Below are 22,258 nucleotides of genomic sequence, written 5' to 3' on the forward strand. Positions count from 1 at the left end.
GGCCTGTCGCTGTAGCGGGGGTTCTCTAGGCGCTCTGTTTTAGTAGAAGTCTCTTTTGGCGTTGTGAGTGATACACAACATTGCGGGCTCTCTGACTCGCTCTCCCAGGACAGGGAGAATGACTTGCACAGGGCGCAGTCAGCTGTCGGGACATTTAACTCCGTGCAGTGCCACCTGTTTCTTTGACTGTGACATCAGCAGTGCTGTAGATTTGCATTTTAAAACGCAAGGGCTGAGCAGGGCCAGCCTTCACATGCAGTGCTGGGTCTAGAGAGCTCTCTGCTGGAACTAACTTTGCTGCTGGTTGGTCCCTCCTGCCGGCTTTCCATGGGGTCTATCGTTGCCAAAGTCCTCCTGCCGACTCTCAGTAGCCTGGCCTTCCTCCCCACCATCAGCATCGCCGCCAAGAGGCGCTTCCACATGGAGTCCATGGTCTATTTCTTCGCGATGTTCTTCATTGCGGTAAGAGCGCGCACGGCCTTTGTTTCCAAGGCGCTGGATGAGAACCAATCCCGTGTCCTTTGTCTGCTTGGGCTGTGGCCTCTCATCCTCGCCATTATTTGCGCATTCTGTTTTGACTTCTTGGAACTGCGTGCCATTCCAAGTGATGCGTGTGCTTTTGGGCTCTGATAATACAGCTTTTGAGGGCTATAATAGAGAGAGCTGGGCAAAGTCTGTGCCAAAAATGTGTCTTCATTGTTTCCCTCTTGGCAAGAAGGTGACATTTTAAAAAGCATGAAAGAGGCAGTGTAATGGCCATCCAAAGCAAACCCCAGAACTGCGCAGATTCTAAGGCATGACTGGAAACAAGTCCTCCATCGACATGCCAAAAATGTCCCCTAAAACCACGAATTCCAGCAGAAGATAGGATGCCAGTGCCCGCGCCTTCTTGGGACTGCTGCTGCTGCTCAGATGGCCACAATATTGCATGAATGACATGCTGAATAGCCCTGGGTGCTTCAAGCGCCCAGATGCCCAAGGGTTAGGTGCGCAATATAAATATAATACATAAATAAATGAAAAAATAAAGCGATGCAGATGCCATAGTCGATGATGGGGATGTAGCTTTGCTTGAAGGTCAGAGGAGGGGTGCAGTGAAGCACTGTATCTTTAGAATTCATGGGTGACTTGGTGTCTGTGAAGAAGGGATAGATATATAGATAGATAGATAGATAGATAGCTAGATGGATAGATAGATGTTCAGATGAGAGTGAATTAGGTCACATTCTTGCTTTTCCCTAAGTACCCATGTATCACACATTGCCACTGCACAGGTATTCCCATTAGCTCCCAAGCACATGACTATTAGATCCTTGCACTGGGGGTTCCTGCCTGGTGCCCCAGCCCCCCCTTTGAGCACACCGACGTTATTTCCCCATTCCTTCTCTTCACGATAGACACTGAACAACTGGGCATTGGGAAATATATGATGTGCACATCCTAATGGGTGAGGCTGGAGGTGAAAGATCAGGCCAAAGGGCCGGCCCCCACTAACAATGCCCGACTTGACGATGGTAGGGGCCAGTAATTAGGCACCTCATAATGGGGAGATGTGGGGGGGGGGGCAGGTGCGTGTTAATCATTTGTAGAGCAAAAACAAAGCCCCACAAGTTGTGCCTGAGCACTGTACAATAGGTCGATAACAACGATGTACAATAAAAGGCATGCGTGCAAGTCTATTACAGGCACAGAAAGGAAGCGGAGATAGCGTGGGCCTGGTTTACAAGGCGGTTTTCCCAATCGGAAAAAAACGCTCCGTGAATCAGACTCTGTGTGTATTAAGCTACAATCGAGATTACAAATATTTTAAAGTGCAGTCAAAGCAGAGTTTTAGGGGCCGACTCATGGAACGTTTAGCACGGCGCAAAGTGACTTCCCTGCCAAAAAACACGCTGCGCCGCGCCTAATTCACAGAGCAGTGCAACGTGTATTCACGGACCAAGGCGCATCCACCTCCTTAACCTGAGAACAGGCATCAAAAAGAGGCAGGTGCAGCCAGGTGCATTGGCCTACAGGCATACCCTGCTGCTTGTAGGACCCCACTCGGAGGAGCGGGAGTGGGGATAGCTGGACTCAACACGAGTGATGGGCCAGGGTTCTGTCCACTCCCTCGCTCTGGGCCTGCAGCGCCTCCCATCCCACGGGCTCCAATCCCACAGCCACTGGCCTCTCCTTTCTCTGTCGCCCAGACTGAAACAACTGTCATGAGTGACCATATGCACGATACTGCAACAGTTGGTCCTGCACTGCTCAGTGAGCCACCCCTCCTGCCATGCGTCCTGAGATGAGGGCATGGGCAGAACCACAGAGGGCCAGGCAGCTGCAGCTGGTCTCCCCTCTCAGTGAACACTGTGCCCCACTTATCAACCACCCCCCACCCCCACAGAGGAGCATTCCTGATTCCATGTGTTAATATCAAAGTGGCTTCTGCGTCAAACACATGCCTGTTGAAATGTAGTGCGACTCCTGCTCGGTCCCTGCATCCCTCATTCCACTTTACGATCACCCCAAGCTGCTACTTAATGTCTCTTAGGACATGTAGAATGTGATGTGCTCAAGTGCAAGGGTTACAGCAGGGCATAGTGGCTAAGCCCTTGACGATGGAGTTACTGCATGGCCTAGTGGCTAATCCCCTGACTTTGGAGTTACAGCATGGCCTATCTAAGTGCCTGATTTTGGAGTTTCTGCATGACCTACCGGCTAAGCCACTGATTTCAGAGTTTCTGGCACTGACTTTGGAGTTACTGCATGACCTAGTGGCTAAGCCACTGACTTTGGAGTTACAGCATGGCCAAATGGCTAAGCCACTGACTTTGGAGTTAGGGCATGATCTAGTGGCCAAGCCACTGACTTTGGAGTTACAGCATGGCCAAATGGTTAAGCCACGGACTTTGGAGTTACATCCTGGGCAAATGGCTAAGTCACTGACTTTGGAATTACAGCATGGCCTAATGGATAAGCCACTGACTTTGGAGTTACAGCATGGCCTAGTGGCTAAGCTCCTGACATTGGAATTACAGCATGGACTAATGGATAAGCTACTGACTTTGGAGTTACAGCATGGCATAGCAGCTAAGCCGCTGACTTTGGAATTACAGCATGGGCTAGTGGATTACCCCCTGACTTTGCAGTTACTGCATGACCTAGTGGCTAAGCCACTGACCTTGGAGCTACTGCATGGCCTAGTGGTTACACCACTGACTTTGGAGTTAAAGCATGGCCTAATGGCTAAGCCACTGACTTTGGAGTCACAGCATGGCCTAATGGCTAAGCCACTGACTTGGGGGTTACAGCATGGCCTAATGGCTAAGCGACTGACTTTGGAGTTACAGCATGGCCTAGTGGCTAAGCTCCTGACTTTGGAGCTACTGCATGACCTTGTGGCTAAGCCACTGACTTTAGAGTTACTGCATGACCTAGTGGCTAAGCCACTGACTTTGGAGTTACAGCATGGCATAGTGGCTAATCCACTGACTTTGGAGTTACAGCATGGCCTAGTGGCTAATCCACTGACTTTGGTGTTACAGCATGGCCTAGCGGCTCAGCCACTGACTTTGGAGTTACAGAATGGCCTAGTGGCGAAGCCACTGACTTTGGAGTTACAGCATGGCATAGCAGCTAATAAACTGACTTTGAAGTTACAGCATGTCCTAGTGGCTAAGCCACTGACTTTGGTGTTAAAGAATGGCCTAGCAGCGAAGCCACTGAGTTTGGATTTACAGCATGGCCTAGCAGCGAAGCCACTGACTTTGGAGTTACAGCATGGCCTAGTGGCTAAAACAGTGACTTTGGAGTTACTGCATGGCCTGATGGCTAAGCACTGACTTTAGAGTTACTGCATGACCTAGTGGCTAATCCATTGACTTTGGAGTTACAGCATGTTCTAATGGTTAAGCCACTGACTTTGGAGTTAGAGCATGGCTTAGTGGCTAAGCCACTGACTTTAGAATTAGTGCATGGCCTAGTAGCTAAACCACTGACTTTGAAGCTTTGAGAGCTGGGCGATAATCCTATCTTTAAAGTTGTTGATTTTGGGATTAGTCGCTCTCTGCCATAGATTTTGAATGTGTAGGAGCAGCTGTACAGTGTGAATTCTCTTGTCCTAAATATAGATTCGCATCGCAGCACGATGTTTAATTCTGTTGCAACTGGTGCCAGCGCACCAACATAGTGTTAAGCAGCTACACCTTCTGAGGTGGGCTCAGTGTTTTAAATGCAATACAAAGTCGAGGAGGGGCCTATGGCGAGAGTGGGCATGGCCAAATTGTGCTGGGCGTGACCTAAAGGACTGTCAGGAGATGTGTCGATGTGTGGCATGTGCTATGTGTGGCAAGTGTGTGCTTACTATTGTGCATAATGTACACACACCCCTTCTAATAATGTGTGTAAACAGGTGCTTGCCACCGCAGGTTTTGCCATGCTGAGCATGATACATTGGTGTGTTGCCGAAATAAGCAATACATAAACACAAACCCATACAACTGTATGAGATCACAAGCATTAGGAAATGGAGACATGCACACATACATAGGTGCAAACGGACATTTTTATAGACTCGCATATAACAATATTTAATACCAGGCAAACTAATATTTGGAGCTATTTTATGCTCCTACTAAACTGTTGTAGTAGGGGCTATAATTACCCAGTTTGTGGACACTGCTCCCCCATCAGGCCCCTGATATTTTCTGTGCATTCACTAAGCCTGCACTCTAGGTGCAGACAATGCGAGGACGGCCAGAGGTGAAAGGCAATCCATGGTCCCTCATAGCCGTGCTTAAGGACTTTTGTAATTAAAACGACTCCCTCATTATTGAGGCACCAGCGATGCCCAGTTCGACTCAGGCTGAAGGCGTACCTTTTTGCAGCTAATTAAAGGTGATTCTGCAAGTGCAGACGGCAAAGGAAAGGGACACACTGCAACTCTGTCCCAGCACACCTTAGCACGCCCCAGCCCACGGATTGGCACTGGAAGTGGTGAATATGTTGTTTTCAATCATCTCCCCCATTACACACAAGCACAGAGACACCTTCCCTGCGTACACATACGTTCCTGTCACCCCTGGGTGCTAAAGTTCTGTCGGGTGCTCCCAGTGGAGGACTGAAGGAGCAGAGACTCAACAGTGATCTGGCTCAAAGACCGTATTTGGAGACTGTCAGGGCTGTGTCCTGGAAAACCTCGGCCCACTTAAAGCCTTGGGTGGCCTTGGGTGGTAACAGCCCACTAACCCAAGTCTAGATAGACAAGAGTGAAGTGAGATCCTCGGCAAGGGCTTAAAATGTTTATCACCCAAGCCAGCCGTGGGAAGTGAAGCTTGACGCTATTAGCTCTTGACTTATTGAGCTGTGTGCCTAAAGTTTTTTTTTGTGAAAGAAAGATTTTCCCTTTGATAAATGGGCACTTGGACCGTGGAGCCCATTCAGCCAAGAGAATACTAGCCTATTTAAAGATTGCTACCACAGACAAACGACAGGGGCTCAGGAATGAGTCCCTTCTTACTTTCCATAGTGGCCTTCAGACAGGTTGGAGTCAGGTGCGGTCATGAGGGTGAGATTGGCCCAGCAGGTAAGTGGAAGGTGGAAGGGGATACGGGCGGCATGGAGGGGCCAGGCAGATGAGAGGAAGAGGAGATGAGAGAGAAGCAGAACTCCGGAGCCTTGCATGTGGGGAGCAGCAATCAGCTGTCCTTGAACACAGGCTCATATCCAGGGGTTCCACCCCGGTGTTCCAGGACGCTAGTTGACTGGCACACTTCTGCCAGGTGCTAACGCTACTATATGAACATCACCTCATAATCTGGAACCACTGGTTGTCACAGGAATGGTGTTGTAATGTGCTGTGTGTTCCTTCACACTAGGCCCCTACTGTATCTACAAGCTCAATAACATTGTTAAACCCCATTTGACATTTGAGTAACTCAACAGAGCATAACATATATAGGTACTAGCAGTTCCTGGGGGTAATGGCCCAAAATGTCCCTCTCATAATTTCTACGGCCGAAATTCCTGCTTTTTTGTAACACCCCCCCTTACACCACATATATATGTGGGGGGGGCTATGTGGTATTATAGTAATATGGGGTGGGGGCTCTATGGGGTCTCCACCTCGCATATATATCTAGTGTAAAGGGGGTTAAAAAATTAAATTTAAAAAGTCAGCATTTTCGGCCATCGGAATTGTGGGGGTCGCAGTGATCACATAGATCCGTTCCTGGAGTAGTGCTCGCTCCTTCGCTCTCGTGGTTCCTCACTGGCTCTTTCTCTCCCACTATATGTCTGTTGTCAGGTGCATGTTTGCTAGAAACACCCCAGCTATTTCTGATAGCAGAACAACCATAGAACAATCTCACATTTCTCAATGAAGGGAGCCAGGGGAGAAGGGTAGTGGGGGAGGTGCTGTGGTGTAATGGTTAACATGTGATAATGAGAGCAGCAGCGACAGAGGTATCCCCTGAGATGGGGACCAACCTGGTCTTTGGGGACATCCATTATTTTCCGTGTGTTCCCTGCAGCAATGGCGCCATCACACCAAGGCCCATTGTCCTTATAGCGCAAGGAGAGGGGGAATGTGAAAAAAAACAATTAGTGGGCGCTGTGGTTCTGACATCCTTTTTAATGGACCAGGAGATCAAGCTGCTAGGTCTGCAGCTGTGTATATTTTCTATTTGTATGTAATGGTGGTACATAGTGTAACAATTGTGTGAGTTTGCAGCACAACAAACACACCAATGGCAAGTACACACATTTAAAGATTGCTTTGCGGGCACACTGAAAAAAAAACGAAAATCATTGGTTTTAATTTGGACATGACCCTTTCCAGGAAGAAAGGCGATTTTGGGAGAAGAAACTGGGCTACATTCCCGACAAAAGAAGGTGGTTAATTTCGAATGATCACTTCCATTGTATGCGTTAGTAATAATATGAACGCTCCATTGTTTGTACTGTGCCAAGCACTTTCTCATAAAAACAGAATAATTAAGCAATATGACCCGAGCGGCGGGGCATTACTGACTCAGGTAATGCACCGGGGCCCATAGGTATAGGCCCCGAGCAAAGCGAGGGCCTTGCTGAAGGCCACAGGGCATTACGTGAGTCGGTAATGCCCCCCACCGTGAGGGTCATATTGCTATTAGTACCCCGGCCCGCATTATGTGCGTGAACGGGGCACTAAAAGCATTTTTTTCTAGCCCGAAACGCTGCGGCGTTTCAAGACAGAAAAAAAGAAAAAGGAACGACCAAGAAAATGGCCGCCATGGAAAGGGAAAACAGAGTCCGTTTTCCCTTGCCATGGCGGCAATCAGTGGTAGACGCACATGGAACACAGGTGTTCCCAGTGCGTCCGCTCCCAAAAAAGGATCAAAAAGAAGGTAAGTGGAGTTGGAAGGGCAGGAGTGGGACGGGGGAAGAGGGGAAAAAAAAGTACCTGCGTCCCCGGCGGGGGATGAGGGAAGCCACCAGCTGTGTGGAGGCGCAGACCGGGGATGGCCCCGCTCCGAGTCTCCACACGGCTGGAGGCTTCCCTCGTCCCCCACCGGGGACGCAGGCACAATAAGGTAAGTTGGGGGGGCGGCTGGGAGGGAGGGAAGGGAATAAACAAAAAAAAAAGACTTACCCGAGTCCCCGTTGGGGGCCGAAGGAAGCCTCTCAGCCGTAGGGAGGCTCGGAGCGGGGATGGCCCCGCTTCGAGCCTCCTCATTGGCTGAGAGGCTGCCACGCCCCCCGCCAGGGAAAAAGGCTGTGGAATCCCGATGGAGGGATTCCCGGCCTTGTAATGACTCGTTGAGGGCCAATCAGAATGGCTCTTTCATTCTGATTGCAACCTCGTCGGGTACTCATCATATAAATGACTTTCCGATAGACGTTTATCATTCCAAGAACAACAGTCTGGAACACTCCTATGCACAAAAGAACATTTTGGGAACGTTACAATTACCAGAACGCTTAACTCACCGAAGTAATTTGGGCTGGCAATTCACCACACCATAATCAGCCTGGAAGTCTAGCACCTACTGCTTGGGGGCAAAAACATGAGTGCTTTGTCTATGGCTGCCTTGATGCCCATCATGCCTCCAGACCGCCCAAGAGAGCATCTTGCCTCCTTTATGGGGGTGGGAGGGTTCTGGGGGGGGGTTAAAACCTGCTTGGAGAAGGCACTCCCGTTTTTGGGCAAATATGCAGAAAATAGTGCACAAAGTGGGCACACTGCCCTGTGACGAGTGCACTAAAAACATGACCTGATATGCCAAACAGGGGCAATGGAACGCCAATGACCTGCTAAGTTAGTTTGAGACCATTTGAAACATGAGAATAGTGTAAAAGGGTAGTGATGCAAATGCTACATTCGTAGGCACATTCATTGTCAATCATATTTATCGGTTCCACTATTTGCGCTGTATAATGGCACTGACCTTTTGATTTCACATACAAACACAGAAGGTGACTCTCCTAAAACATCCTGTGCATTCTATTTTTTAATGGAATTACTAAGATAAGTAAACACTGTTCTGCATAGTAATCTCTTGACATATTATTGAGTATATCATCACTGAGAATTATGCCACAAAAGAATAGCGACCACGCCCCCCTAAGGTTGTCTTGGAAAAGGTGGAACGGGAAGTCGAGAAATAAAGTATGGCAACATGACATAGAAGCCGCCAACGGACACAACCGAGTGAGACTGAAGCCATGTGATGTTAGAGCCCTGAGTGCTAACTTTGAGTCTCTAGAGGTGGGAGATGTGGGTTGGATTACGTGCCCATGCTCTTAGAATTTAGAGTCAAAAAGAATAAAGTTAAGGGCCTGGAGAAAAAAAAAAAAGCATCCATTCTTTTGATGAAAAAATCACCAATGAAAAAAAAAATGGTCATAGAGAGAATAGATCATTGGGCCGAAAAATGGATGAGGGTTTTCTCCTGTTAATTAAAAAAAACAAGCAGACATTTTGAAATTGGCTAACATCCTATTGAGCAATATTATTACAACAGGGTGCAGACGCTATACTAATGAAGATTAAAAGACCACAAGATAGGTACGCTGCTCCTTGCGGACAATCTCGTCCTTTTGGATCAACCTCTGACAGGGCTATAATGGAGCCGTGAGGCGTTGCAAGTCTTTACGACTAAAAATGGCATCGAGATGAATCCCAAAAAAACAAAAATCATGGTTTTTGGATTTAGAGCTGCTAAATGGAGTCTAACATATAAATGGTATTTGGAAAAGAACCCATTAACAGAAGTCCAGTCTTTGGTCTACCTCGGGACAGACATTGACAATAGGAGAGACGATAGACCGAAACTGTTGGTCTTGAAAAAAAAGCAAACATGCTGACATCACAGGTGAATGTAATTCATAGAAGGCTTGGCAAATTTTCAATAAATCCGGTTCAGACCTACTATGAAGCTGAAGTCACCCCAGCACTAATTTTTGGAGTGGAGGGTTTTCTCTTTACCCTGTAAAAAGTCTGGGCTTATGATAAGATATGATATGATAAGGCATTTGTAACGCGCCTATACACAAGCTTCTCTGGTGTGGGATTCTGGAGGAAGATCTCAAAGCTACCAAACTTGATAGCGACTTCCGTGATTAGGTACGAGTTGGGTTTAATATCGTTATATGGAAGAACGGTCTGGAAGTCGCTGTCATTCTTTCAGAAATGTATGTTTCCAATTCCACCTCTGCCTTTTGTGTTCCTTGGCGCAGCATTGGGTAAAAAGGGTCCTGACATCCTGAGACAGTGGGAGAGATGTTGTGGGGCCACGCTGGACTCTTTAAGCGTGAATTTAGAAACATTGGTAATCTAACCCAACAAGATTAAAAAAAAAAAAACAATCTGGGAGTCGCACTGGTTCTGTACAATGGGAAATAGGAATACCCATTGATTGCAGTCGGCTCATGGGGAAGAAGTCAAGGCCCATGTCTATATACCTAGATACTTGCAGCTTTTCCCTTCGATGTGGTATAGGTCACAGTTCCTCAGATTCCGTCTCAACCTGCACCCGACCAAGGATATCAAGAGGATCTATCTCAAGTCGAAGGAGGCGGCCTGTAAATTCTGTCAGTCTGAGACTCAGATAGAAACGCTGTAACATGTCACAGTATATTTTAAGTGTTTGAGGCAGTCAGAACTAGACATCTGGGTGATTGGATAAACAACAAGAGACAATGTTAGGGGGCAAAGAAGTTTTGGAACCTCCTAATGGATGGAGAAGACTTTCAGGCAATTTTTGTGTTGGTGCAATTCTAGACGAGGAGGGTGATGTAAGGGAGGGATCAATTTATTCTGGGATAAGGAGGGTGTTTGTGGGATTGTGACATCTAAGTGAGTTTTATGAATGTATAATGTATTGACAAGGATAGCTCAGTGGCAACGTGCTGGCACGGAACAACACAGGTTCGATCCCCGGTTCCAAGCTTAGAAACCTCTGGGTATTATATTGTATCATGAAAGTTTGTAATAAAATATAAAAAAATAAAATAATAAAAAACTGAGAACATCTTCTACAAGCAGGAACAGATTTTACCACCGTGTCATGCTTTGCATTTACATTCTTTGATTGACACATTGGGATTTCCTTTGTAGGGATTTCTTTGTGGTTGTATCACGTGGTTGAATGGATTCTGGCCAGTGACAAGTAAGATAGGGGAAATGCTGCAACACCGGGCTGTAATCTTCAGACCATACCTGTTGTCCAACGTTCTTTGTTCAGAAATCGGGACAGCAATCAAACTGCAACCAGTGCAGTCCTTGTGTGTATGTCCCATGTATCTACTCACCTGAAACGTACACACCATTTTGCGCACTCACATAACCCTTTGTTTGTTGGAGTACTGTCAATTGCGATAATCAACAATTTGCAAAGTAATCACCTTGGCATTGGGTTGTAATGGGATGTTAGTGGACATGAATGTGCATTCTCCCCTCCAACTTGGGCACTAAATTCTGGAGCAGGCCAATAACACTAGTTACAGCCCAATGTCTCGGGTTGGAGCACAACAAATGATTATGCCCATGATTATAGACTGCAGATCAAACTATCCCCCTTGTGCGGTTAGCACACACCTTTGTTGAAAATAAGTGTATAGTGAAAGTTTATCTAAATATGAAGTACAGTGAGACCAATTATTTTCCATACAAGAACCACTACACATGTTGATTATACTGCTTTTGCCAATCCACCCCTTCGAATATTTAAGTGACGTACAATTACAATCACGAGATGATTGCTAAAATAATGCACATATGTACCCAACGAGGGCCATGGAGTGGTAATGACAACACAGATCTTATTCCAGACTACGCGCAGTTATGTGTCATTCCATAAATAGGGAGTGAGCAAAAGCAGCTATGCTATGAACTGGAAATGCACAGTGTTGCTTTTGGTCATCAAAAAAAGAAATGACTGCCCAATGTCCATGCTAAGAACATTTTTCATGTTCACTACACTACTGTCAGCAATATAGAGGATCAATAAAGTCTACCTTCAAGCTACTGTGTGATAAGGATAAGCGGCTGGCGCCCATGAGGGGCAATAATTCAAGTTTATGTGACAGATTACACAGCAATGATACGTCAACATCATTGAATAATGATCAACCATGGGGTGGCCAGACAACACCATGCCACCAGGATTATACTTTTCCACTCCCAGTCTTTCCTTTTAAACATCATTAGTGCCCGGCGAGGGCACAATCAGAATGAGAGAACCATTCTAATTGGCCCTCGCCGAGGCATTACCCAGCCAGGAATCCCTCGGCTGGGATTCCACAGCCACTGTTCCCGGCGGGGGGCGTGGCAGCCCCTCAGCCAATGAGGAGGCTCGAAGTGGGGCCATCCCCGCTCCGAGCCTCCACGGCTGAGAAGCTGCCTTCGCTCCCGCCAGGGACTCGGGTACTTTTTTTTTGTTTCTCCTTCCCCTCCTCCACTTACCTTTAGCCGACTTTGGCCCCACTGCGGGACGATGGAAGCCTCCATCCGTGTGGAGACTCGGAGCATGGCCATCCCCGCTCGAAGCCTCCACACGGCTGGAGGCTTCCATCGTCCCCCGTCGAGGACCCAGGTAAGTGTTTTTTTTTATTTTTTATTTTTTATTGTTTTCTCTCCCCTCCCTCCCTCCCTTCCTCCCTCCTTCCTTCCCTCCCTCTTCCCTGCCCTCCCCATCCCACTTACCTTCTGCCTCATTTGTCCCTGACGGGGACGATGGCAGCCTCCAGCCCTGTGGAGGTTTGGAGCGGGGCTATCCCTACTCCGTGCCTCCACACGGCTGGAGGCATCCATTGTCCCCCACAGGGGCCAAACTACTTTTTTTTTCTCTCCCCCTCCCTCCCTTCCTCTTTCCCAACCCCACTTACCTTCTTCTCCTTTTTTTTTTTTTCGGGAGCAGACACGCGGGAAACATTTCTGTTTCCAGCGCGTCCGCTCCCGATGGCCGCCATGGAAAGGGAAAACGGACTCTGTTTTCCCTTTCCCGGCAGCCATTTTCTTGGTGTTTTTTTTGTTTTTCTGTCCAGAAATAAATGCTTTTAGTGCACCGGTCACGCAAATCATGCGGGCCGGGGTACTAAAAGCAATATGACCCTCGCGGCGGGAGCATTACCAACTCAGGTAATGACCCGGGGCCTTCGTTAAGGTCTGTGCTTCGCTCGGCCCTATAACTATGGGCCCCTGGGCATTACCTGAGTCATTAAAGCCCCCGCCGCAAGGGTCATATTGTTTAAGTGGTGTAAAGGGCTTAAGACCAATTGGTATTTACAACGGCTACAACACCTTGAAGGCATTCAGTTGTTAAATAAAATCCCATGATTTGCATTTGAGCACCCTACTTAGCCCACCTTTCATTGTGCATACATTGTGATATTTACATGCAAATGATCAACATCAAAGAAAACACACTATTCAATCCAAACGTGCTGATATGTGCAGCTGAGATCACTTAGCAGCACCTGATACCTACATGATAGCATTTAGAGGGAGGTGCAGAAGTCTGTTATCTCTTTCTTTGGTCAGGTGATATAGCTTGCAACACTGCAACTGGTTGAGAAGCAGGACGTACAGGAAAGGGGTGGCATCCTCAACTTGTCTTGGTGAAAATACTGTGAACAGTGTGGTGGCTGTGCCAGGTGCCTCACTACCCATTGGAGGCCGGTCACCACATAGGGGTACTGACGGCCAATGAAAGCAGTGTGGGAGTGAAGGACATTGCCTGCTGCAGCGGAACAAAGGACTCCTTAAAAACATGCTCTGATCTGTGGAGCGAGCGGTAAGAACAGCACGAATAAATAAAGCTCGCCACAGTCCAAAGAAAGGCAAGAGGTATACACGTTTGACTCGCAGCTAGAGCCAGAGAAGGGGTCTGCAATCTGCGGCTCTTCAAATGTTTTGAAATATGACTCCCACGTTTCCTCAACATTGACTATATTGGCTAGTGCTGATGGGAGTTGTAGTCCAAAACATCTGGAGAGCCAAATGTTGCAGAACCCTGACTCAGAGTGTGGCGTTGACCTTAGGAAGTTGGGAATAAGCAAGCAAAATGCAGAGTGGGGGGTCGAGGAGTAACACAGACGGATTAAAGGTCGACATAAGGACCTAGAGAAGAAGGCCCGAACTACTTTTGAAAAATAATTATTTGAGAACAGCAACACTGTGTGAAACGTGGAATATTATGAAACTGAGTTGTTATTCACAGTGAAATGAGTCGCTATGTGAGAATGCTGCATACTGGAGCACTGAGTATCTATTCGTAGAGTGCTTTGAGAAAGGCAACACTGTGTGAAATTCTGCATGCTGGGACTTTGAGTCCGATTTCCAGAGCGATCTTAGAAAGACAATTCAGAATGAAAGACAGAATACTGACATACTGGGACCTTTTTTGGCGCAAGTGAGCAACTCCTCACTTGCACCCAATAAAGTGACAGCCCCATTCGCAAAGGGCATCTGATTGAGCGTACCTTAGCTGCCTTTTTTCCCCTTTGCGCAAATAAGGTGGCGTTTCAGGGAATTTAAAGCGCACCCCAAATTCACAAACAGAATGTGCTTTAAATGCCCTGAAATGTCGGGCACCCTCCTGCACCTTTTAAAGCAGTTGCATGGGGAGGATCAAATCATGTCAGGGTTATTTCGGAACGTGCCATGATTTGTTTTTGAAGTGTGACAGCTGCAGGTTAAACAACGGCTGTCACACTCGGCGGATGGGAATGTTTTCCTTTTTTCCTCATCTGTTGTGACCACGTGCTTGCTGGCAGCCTGTCATACATTAGTGTCCGGAGCACACTCCAGACACTAGTATATGCAAAGAGGCTGAACAGCACACCGTTGCATCACTGCCCAGCACCTCCTGAAATGCAAAGGTCTCCTTTGAAAATAAGATGACCTATGCATTTGTAAAAATAGCTCAAATGAAACGAGCGTATTCTCTGTGCTCTTTCTTCCATTTGAGATTTTTTTTTGTGAATCTGGCCCAATGACCTTAAAATCACAAAGCAAACTGAGAAATGTTGCATGGGCTGAAACGAAAGGGCCGATTCATGGAATTTCACGCAAAAATCATACAAGGGCTGCATTCCGAGAAGGACACTGCGTGAGCCTGCGCACAAAAGAAAAAATGCATGCCCCGCGTATTCATGGATTTGTTCGCACAAAGTAACTGTATTCGCAAGTCACAGGTGGAACGCCCCTGACACGCCCACACGCAAAGCAAAAAACTGCTTGATCGCTACCTTTGCGCGCTTCCCAGGGCACCAATACATGCATCCTACAAACAGTGTGTGGGGTCCACCGTAAGCAGATCTGTCACTCAGGGACTCTGTGTGGGGACCCCCTAACTGTATCCAGCACCCCAACAACATGCGTACAAAAAAATCATAAACTGGGGAATAACTCAGGAAATCTGCGTGCAAACCCACGTAAAATGTTCCTGCACCCCGCTACACTGCTTACACGCACCCCTAAGTTACATTGGAACCCTGATTGAGTACACGCACCTGGAAATCCGACAAGCAACCCCACCTACGCAATGAAAATCCTACACGCAAGTGTACTTACGCCTGCCTTTGGGTGGCGGATCGTATGAAAGACTTGCGTGGCCATTTTCAGGTTGAGATGTTGTGCAATCGCATCCATGAATACTCTCGTGCCGTGCAATAGTGTGCGTGCGAGGGACGTGCTGCAGGCCAACCCTCGGAATGCCCACTTTTCCCACAAGTTCTTCCCCATGTTTGGTGTTGGGCTCCCTTCCAGCCCTCTGCGCAGGCCACACCCATGCTTTGCTCAGAGTCTCGCACAAGGCCCTCGACAGCTCGCACAGACAAGCCGAGCTAGCATGAAATCCATGCAAGTCCAGAGAAAGTACCGCGCATTTGGATCCATTAATTGATAAAGGCGGATTTGCGCACAGTTGTGCGTGCAAGTACCCTATTTTCCACACAGATAATTCCATGAATTGACCCCTGAGTCTTAAGTCCCAGTGCAAACTGAGAAAGGCGACATTAGGTTAAATACTGAGGGCCAGATTCATCATTTTTTTGCATGGTCCAAAGTGACTTTTGCGCTGCTAAAAAGTGATGTTGCACTGCCGACACAACCCTGATTCATGGAACTGTGCAAAGTGTCTTTGTGGAGTGAAAGTCGTTTGCACTAGAAAAATACACTTTGAACTGCTCCACCCTGATTCATGGATCAGTGCAAAAGACACTTTGCACTGTTCCATGAATCGGGGTGTTTGTTGGCAGTGCAAAGTCACTTTGCACCAGTGAAAAGTCACTTTGCACCCTGCAAAAAATTCAATGAATCAGGCCCTGAAAGCTGAGATACCAAGTCCCAATTTACAGAGCGAACTAGGAAATGCTTCACCACGTGACACTGCATGCTGGGAAGGTCATTGTGCATGAAACATTGTATGCTGGAATATGAAGTCCATAAGCGTACGGCAGACTTGATAAAGCTAATACATACTGGAGTTTTTTTTGGAATCCATGTCATACTGGATACAGAAGTCCCAAACTCTTTACCATTTAGTTTTGAGATTATGTGAACCATTAAAACCCATCCTAATACCACAAAACAAAACTTCCAAAAGTTCTGATTTAACTTTATAACTTTACATATTCTGTCATTTTGTTTTATTGAATCTTTTACAATGCATACTTGTTTTCATTAAAAGCATGACGTGTGCACCTGAATATTTAACTACAGAGATATATAGCAATAGTTTCAAGGAGCAAGGCCATTGTGTCCAGCACTGTTTCGGTCTGTTGACTAATGCCTACTTTTTCAGCATGTTTCCGAGTTCGGCCATCGTCTGCAATTAGAACCTATCTGTTTCCCTTTTCTATTAGTTCTATCACGCCTGTGAAGGGCCGGGCCTGGCTGTGATCTGCTTCATGAGGTACGATATCCTGGAATATTTCGCCATCTACGGAACAGCGCTGTCCATGTGGGTCTCGCTGATGGGTGAGTGTCTCGCGCTATGAAATGGTGGTATGCTATTTCATGTAATGCTTCCATATACTATGACATGTCAGCATTCTCTATGTTATCAGAACCTGTTTCCAAGGGACATAGTGCATACGCAATTAACATCTTGTTTAAATCAGAAGTGAATTCGTTTAAAAAGAAACTGTATTGAAACCCAAACTAGTTTCACAACATAGGGCTGTTTTATTCTGAATATATTACATAGAATCAAATCCAAAATTAAATAGATAATGTAGAACTAACATCCAATTAGATATAGCATAAACGAAATAGACAATATTTACAGCAACATGAGATATAAACGTGCAGTGAAATGATAATCATTTCACATGATAAACAACGGAAAGAAACCTAATTAGCGTTAAAGTTAAACATATGTCATGACACACATACAATAAACAATTAACGATCTCCAAAACGTCTTTTTTGGAGAACCATACTTTGTCAAAAATATACAGATTGTTAGTTTCTATAAGCATGTTAAACTCCTGTGCTCATCAGATAAACAAAGCCCAGTGCACATACAGCTCTCATTTAATTAGGATCACAATGTTTATCTTCTCTGCTAGTTCCTACTATGCCTTGTTGTTTCATGCTATGGTATGCGATGTAGTGTTATGCATTGTTACATTGTGTTATGCCATATTATACTCTATGTTATGATGTGATATGCTTTGTCATGTCGTGCTGTGCTGTGTTTTTTTATTTTATGCTATGCCTTATTTTGCCATGTCTTACTACACTATGGACCTCAACACGGGTTTGGCGGAGCGGTAAAAATGCAGAAGTAGCGCTATTACCGCAACATTACCACGCTACCCAATCATGAATGTGGCCGAAAAGTTGGGAGATTCACATCCATCTTTGAGCTGGAGGTAAATCTGCTGACTTTCCGCCCATTTGTTCGGCGCATTTACTGCGGCACAATTTGCGCCGCAGTACATGCGCCGAAAATATCCCATAGAGTTCTATGGACTCTGACTAAAATGAGGATTTACAGTCTTGCTGCAACTCGGGATCCAGCGCTAATAGCGCCAGACCGGGTTGCAGTAATGCTATTTGCATTGGGCGGTATACCGGCAGATTTACCACCAAGATACTGCCCAACTAGTGACTCTGCAGGGGTCTATAGCTGATATGCACCTGGGGATCTGCTATAGCCTTGTGTATGTTTCATTGTGTCATAACTTCCTATTTTTGAAAAATCGCAAAATCCACAATCTCTCAAAATTGTCTAACCTGATAGCACAGAGCAAGGAAACCCACTCCACCCTTGTGCAGGGTGAATGGGTGGGGTTGGTCACATATCACTATCACCAGTCCCCCCCAGACAAGTATAACAACCTCATGTCCTAACTTCCTATTTTTGGAAAAGTCTTCCAATCTTCCAAATTCGCTTATACTGTGGAGGGCGAATGGGTGGGGTTGGTCAGAGTTCATTGCCATGCCAGTACACCCCAGACTGGTATGCCGACATTGGGCCAGGATTTCAGCCCATCAACTGTTGTGGGGCTGGAGCCAACAATCGTAAAATCGTCAATTTCCTGAAATCACCTATACCGATAGCACAGGTACGGACCCTCCCTGTGCACGGCGAATGGGTGGGGTTGGTCAAATTTCACTATCGCCAGTACACCCCAGACTGGTACGCTGACCATGGGCCACTGTTGCAGCCCACCAACTGTTATGGGGTTGGAGCCGACCCCAAACATACAAACACACTTTCACAAATATATTTATATAGATAAGCTTTATCCCGTTCTACAATTTGAATGTTATGATATGTTATGCTAGCGTGTGTTATGCAAAGTTATGCTTTGTATGCTTATCTGCTCTAAAGGTAACTTATTTTAAGTGGTATGATGTTATGCCTTGCTATGTTGTACCATTTCATATTATGCTGAGTTATGTTTTGCTCTGTTATGTTATGTTATGTTTTGCTTTGGAATGTTATGCTATGCTTATTTTATGTGTTCTGATGTTAGACTATATGGAGGGATGCGTTGATATGTTGTGCTATGCCCTGCTATACAAAGTTTAGCCATGCTATGTTGATGTGCTATGCTATGCGCTGTTTTATGTTGTGCTATGTTGTACTATTTTACCTTATGCTGCGTTATGCTGTGCTTAATGTAATGTTGTGTTATGCTATGCTATTGTATGATGTTTTGGAATTTGTTATGTGAATTGATGTTATGCTGTTATGTGATGTTAAGTTATGCTATGTCAATGTGCGCATTGTTTAATGAGTGTGAATTTGAATCTAATATATTTGATTTAGGCCAGTTAGGTTTATAAAGCCTTTTCTAAGAGAGTTTGTTGTCGGCACCGCTCCCACAGCGTACTTGATGGCTTCTTGAAAAGGAAACTGCGGCTCATGACACAACTGATAGCTCACAGGGGAAGCAGGGCGCTGCCCATTCACACGCACCACACTCTGAGTCTCAGGAAATGCTGGGGAACCTCCCAAGCTTCAGGTCCGAGTCACTCAAGGCTGGGTAGGGAAAACCTGCTTCTTCTCTTGCCTGTCAGGCTGTGATGCCCCTTCAAAGAGTGGCTGGCAGGGTCCCTCCTCTTTGCTGCCCCCTGCCGCACACTGCCCGTCTGGCGGGTTGCCACCATTTGCCTGGCTGGTTTTGAAATTCATTAGTGTCCTTCTCAATGCCCCCTGGCACTGCTGCTAGTGTCATTTTTGGTGTAGTGCTTATACCATGAAAAATGGCACTTGTCACAGTGCAAATGTTTTCCAATATGGCCCCAATGTTTTTAGAACTATGGCAAACTTTGCCATAGTGCTAATAAGGTGCAACTTTGCACTTGCGCAGGTGCAACGTTTCTGTAATTTGGCCCCAAATGTCTCCCAAAAAATGTTAGTTTTTAACAGGAATTCAATGTAAGGAACAGCTCAGACGACACACGTGGTTCATAAAAAGGACATGTTAGAAGGAGCACATGGTTAAGGCATTTTATTACACTAGGAACTGATTTACAAATGCAATGAAGTCATTGGGCCTCATTCCGAGGTGGGCGCAAAGGGATGCCGGGCACCGTTAAGGACATTGGTGCCGGTAATCCATTTGCGCCCTATTCTGAGGTCCCTTAGCGGGTCCCGCAATGGGCGCCCAGTTTTACCAGGCGCCCTTAGCGGGAGCCGCTAAGGGACCACAGAGCTAATAACGGTAGCGCAAATTGCGGTACCGCTATTAGCTACTTCCCCATTCCCATTGAGCCCTATGGGCGCTCAAATGGGAATGGGGAATGGATTTTTCAATGGGGACTTACCGGTCTCTCCAGGATCGGAATGGACCGGTAAGTCCCCATTGAACCAGGTCGGACCCGGACCTGGTATGGGAGGTAGTCATGGCGCAAATAGCTCCATGACTACCTCCTTACTCGGAATGAGGCCCATTATATTTGAGGACACTGCTTAGAGATATCAATCGCAGCCCCATAAAAGCCCATTGTGTGTAGTTACTGCATGAAACAGGTAGCTCATAGAGATCTCAGGAGGGTATTCTGGGTCAGGAGAGGCCAGTAATGGATGAGAATGGACATGGGCGCTCAAAGGGTGGGTAACAAGTCAATCAACACCCGCAGAACGTGTGTCATTCTTTGCATCCCATCTCTCTAATGTCTCAATAGTTTTGACTTCATAGGTGGTACTGGAGTGACATTTACTCGCCAAGAGTGACGATCTGGAGCAGGATGGGTGGGAGATGGGATGAACAGTGCGATCACAATATAATACTATCACAGGAAAAGCTGGAGTTCCTTGTTGATTCCCTTATGAGTTCTATTCAAATTCCCCCCTTATATACCACTTACAGGAAATGTCCACACTATTGGCCTGAATCATCGAAAAGATTACATTATTCCAGCAATTGCGACTAAACGAGCATGACACTGTGCGACCCTTCATGCAGAATAAAAAAAGAATATTCGCAAGTCACGCCCGGAACGCCCCCTGAAATGCCTCCACGCAAACCATAAAAACCAAGAACAGCTACATGTGCGCACTCATACTGGTGCGAATACACGCACCCAGCAAACAGTGCTTGGGGTCCACGGCATGCAGGCCAGCATATCAGGGACCCTGTGCAGGGTCCCCCATAACTGTTGCTGGTACCCCGACAACATACGTATGAAACTTTGTAACTCGGGTAAAACCTAGAAAATTTGAGTATGGTACCCCAGTAAACCGGCCCTGCACCCCACTACGCAGTGTACGTACACCCCTAAGTCCAATCAAAACCCCGCCTGCATGCATGCACCCTTAATTCTGACATTCAAACCCACCTCCATGCTGCAAATTCTATGAGCAAGTGTCCATGTGCCTGCCTTTGGGTGGCAGAGACAACAAGGGATTTGAATGGGCAGTTTGAAAGCGAGATGTTGCACAGTCACATCCATGTCACACCCATGATTAGCCTTTGCCGTGTGCACTTGTTGGCGTGCTGTGTACTGCCTGCAGCTCGTCCCTCATAACACCGAGTTGTTCCCTTGTTCTTCCTCGTTTTCGGAGTTCTGCCCCCTACTCTGCCCTCTGCGCAGGCCTTGTCTACGCTCTGCGTGGAGTCTCGCGCAAGCATCTCGGCCGCTCGCAGAGCCTGCGTGAAATCCATGCAAGTACAAAGATTATGCTGCACATTCGATTCCATGAATTGACGAATGGGAATGTCCATGCAGTTTGGTGTGCAAATACCCTATTTTCTGTGAAAATAATTCCATGAATCCGGCCATAAATGTCCTATTTTGATGACGTTTTTAGATGAATGTGGGGCATTTTCTTTGATGTTTAAGATGGAATCTACACGCCTGGCTCCATTAACGTAGTCCATGATCACATTTTGAGTTGGGGTGGCAACGTCCCTCACTTAGGTCTCCTGAGGTGGTCCCTGATCCCGTTTTATCCTCTCTGTTGCAAACTCAATCACCTCCACACAGAGCACCAAGATGCTTCTACCATATTCTGGACTCAAAAAGGATCACGCTAGGGTGGAATGATATGGAACATGCTTGCGTTAAACATCAGCATGTCAGCACTGGAAACCATTTGCCTCTAGCAAGAGAGGACTAGGAAACACTGAGCATGAGAAACGTCCTACACTGGTCAAGGTTATTTCTTGATATCGGGGAGCACACTGTAGCATTAGCGATGATTCGTAGGGTATATGCCATGGAGCAAAGTTGAACTTTGTTGATCTTGATGCTAATCATTGCTCTGTTGACATTTCACCATCCAGCTCTGGCAGAATTTGATGAGCCGAAGAGATCCACCTTGGTGATGTTTGGGGTGCTGACCATAGCGGTGCGTATCTACCATGACCGCTGGGGCTACGGCGTCTACTCTGGACCAATCGGGACAGCTGTTCTTATGATCTCTGTGAAATGGGTGAGTGCCTTCCAAACTCCTTCCCTGCTTAAAATGTTTCCCAGTATGTTTACCTAACAGTTACTTATTTGATTTGAGGATTTTCCATCCCATGAAGGCTACTCGAGGACACCCGAATGCTGTGCAGCAATCCTAAAAGGATCTTCAGCATCAGCGAAGTGCCATACAAGTTTCCAAGGGGAAAGTGCCCTAGTGGAGCAAGTTGGCACAACTTGTTTCCTCAGAGAGGTGCCACGAACGCATGGCTGCTGCCATTACTATGGGGCACTACGCACTCTGCTTCCCCCAAAAGGCTGTCAGAACCCAAATAGATCAATGCTTTTCACCTTCATCAAAATTGTGAGGCAAGTGGAGATGCAGGCAGATTAAGCACATGCAGTGGGAACAGGTGCATATTG

At 46.6% G+C, this 22,258-nt stretch overlaps 1 protein-coding gene across 2 annotated transcripts in view; it reads left to right on the forward strand.

The window, feature by feature from the left end:
- Window positions 1–246: 246 nt before the first annotated feature.
- The window catches only part of MYMK (myomaker, myoblast fusion factor), an 81,014-nt gene continuing 59,002 nt past the window's right edge, over window positions 247–22,258 (forward strand). For both annotated transcript variants that reach the window (XM_069609633.1, XM_069609634.1), the window contains exons 1-3: window positions 247–462; window positions 16,330–16,444; window positions 21,712–21,860. In XM_069609633.1, coding sequence (XP_069465734.1) covers window positions 328–462; window positions 16,330–16,444; window positions 21,712–21,860 — 399 coding nt within the window. In that variant the 5' untranslated portion in view covers window positions 247–327. The remainder of the gene's footprint in view (window positions 463–16,329; window positions 16,445–21,711; window positions 21,861–22,258) is intronic.

Source organism: Ambystoma mexicanum, chromosome 8 (assembly GCF_040938575.1).
Source record: "Ambystoma mexicanum isolate Mex_15411 chromosome 8, UKY_AmexF1_1, whole genome shotgun sequence".
Lineage (NCBI taxonomy): Eukaryota > Metazoa > Chordata > Amphibia > Caudata > Ambystomatidae > Ambystoma > Ambystoma mexicanum.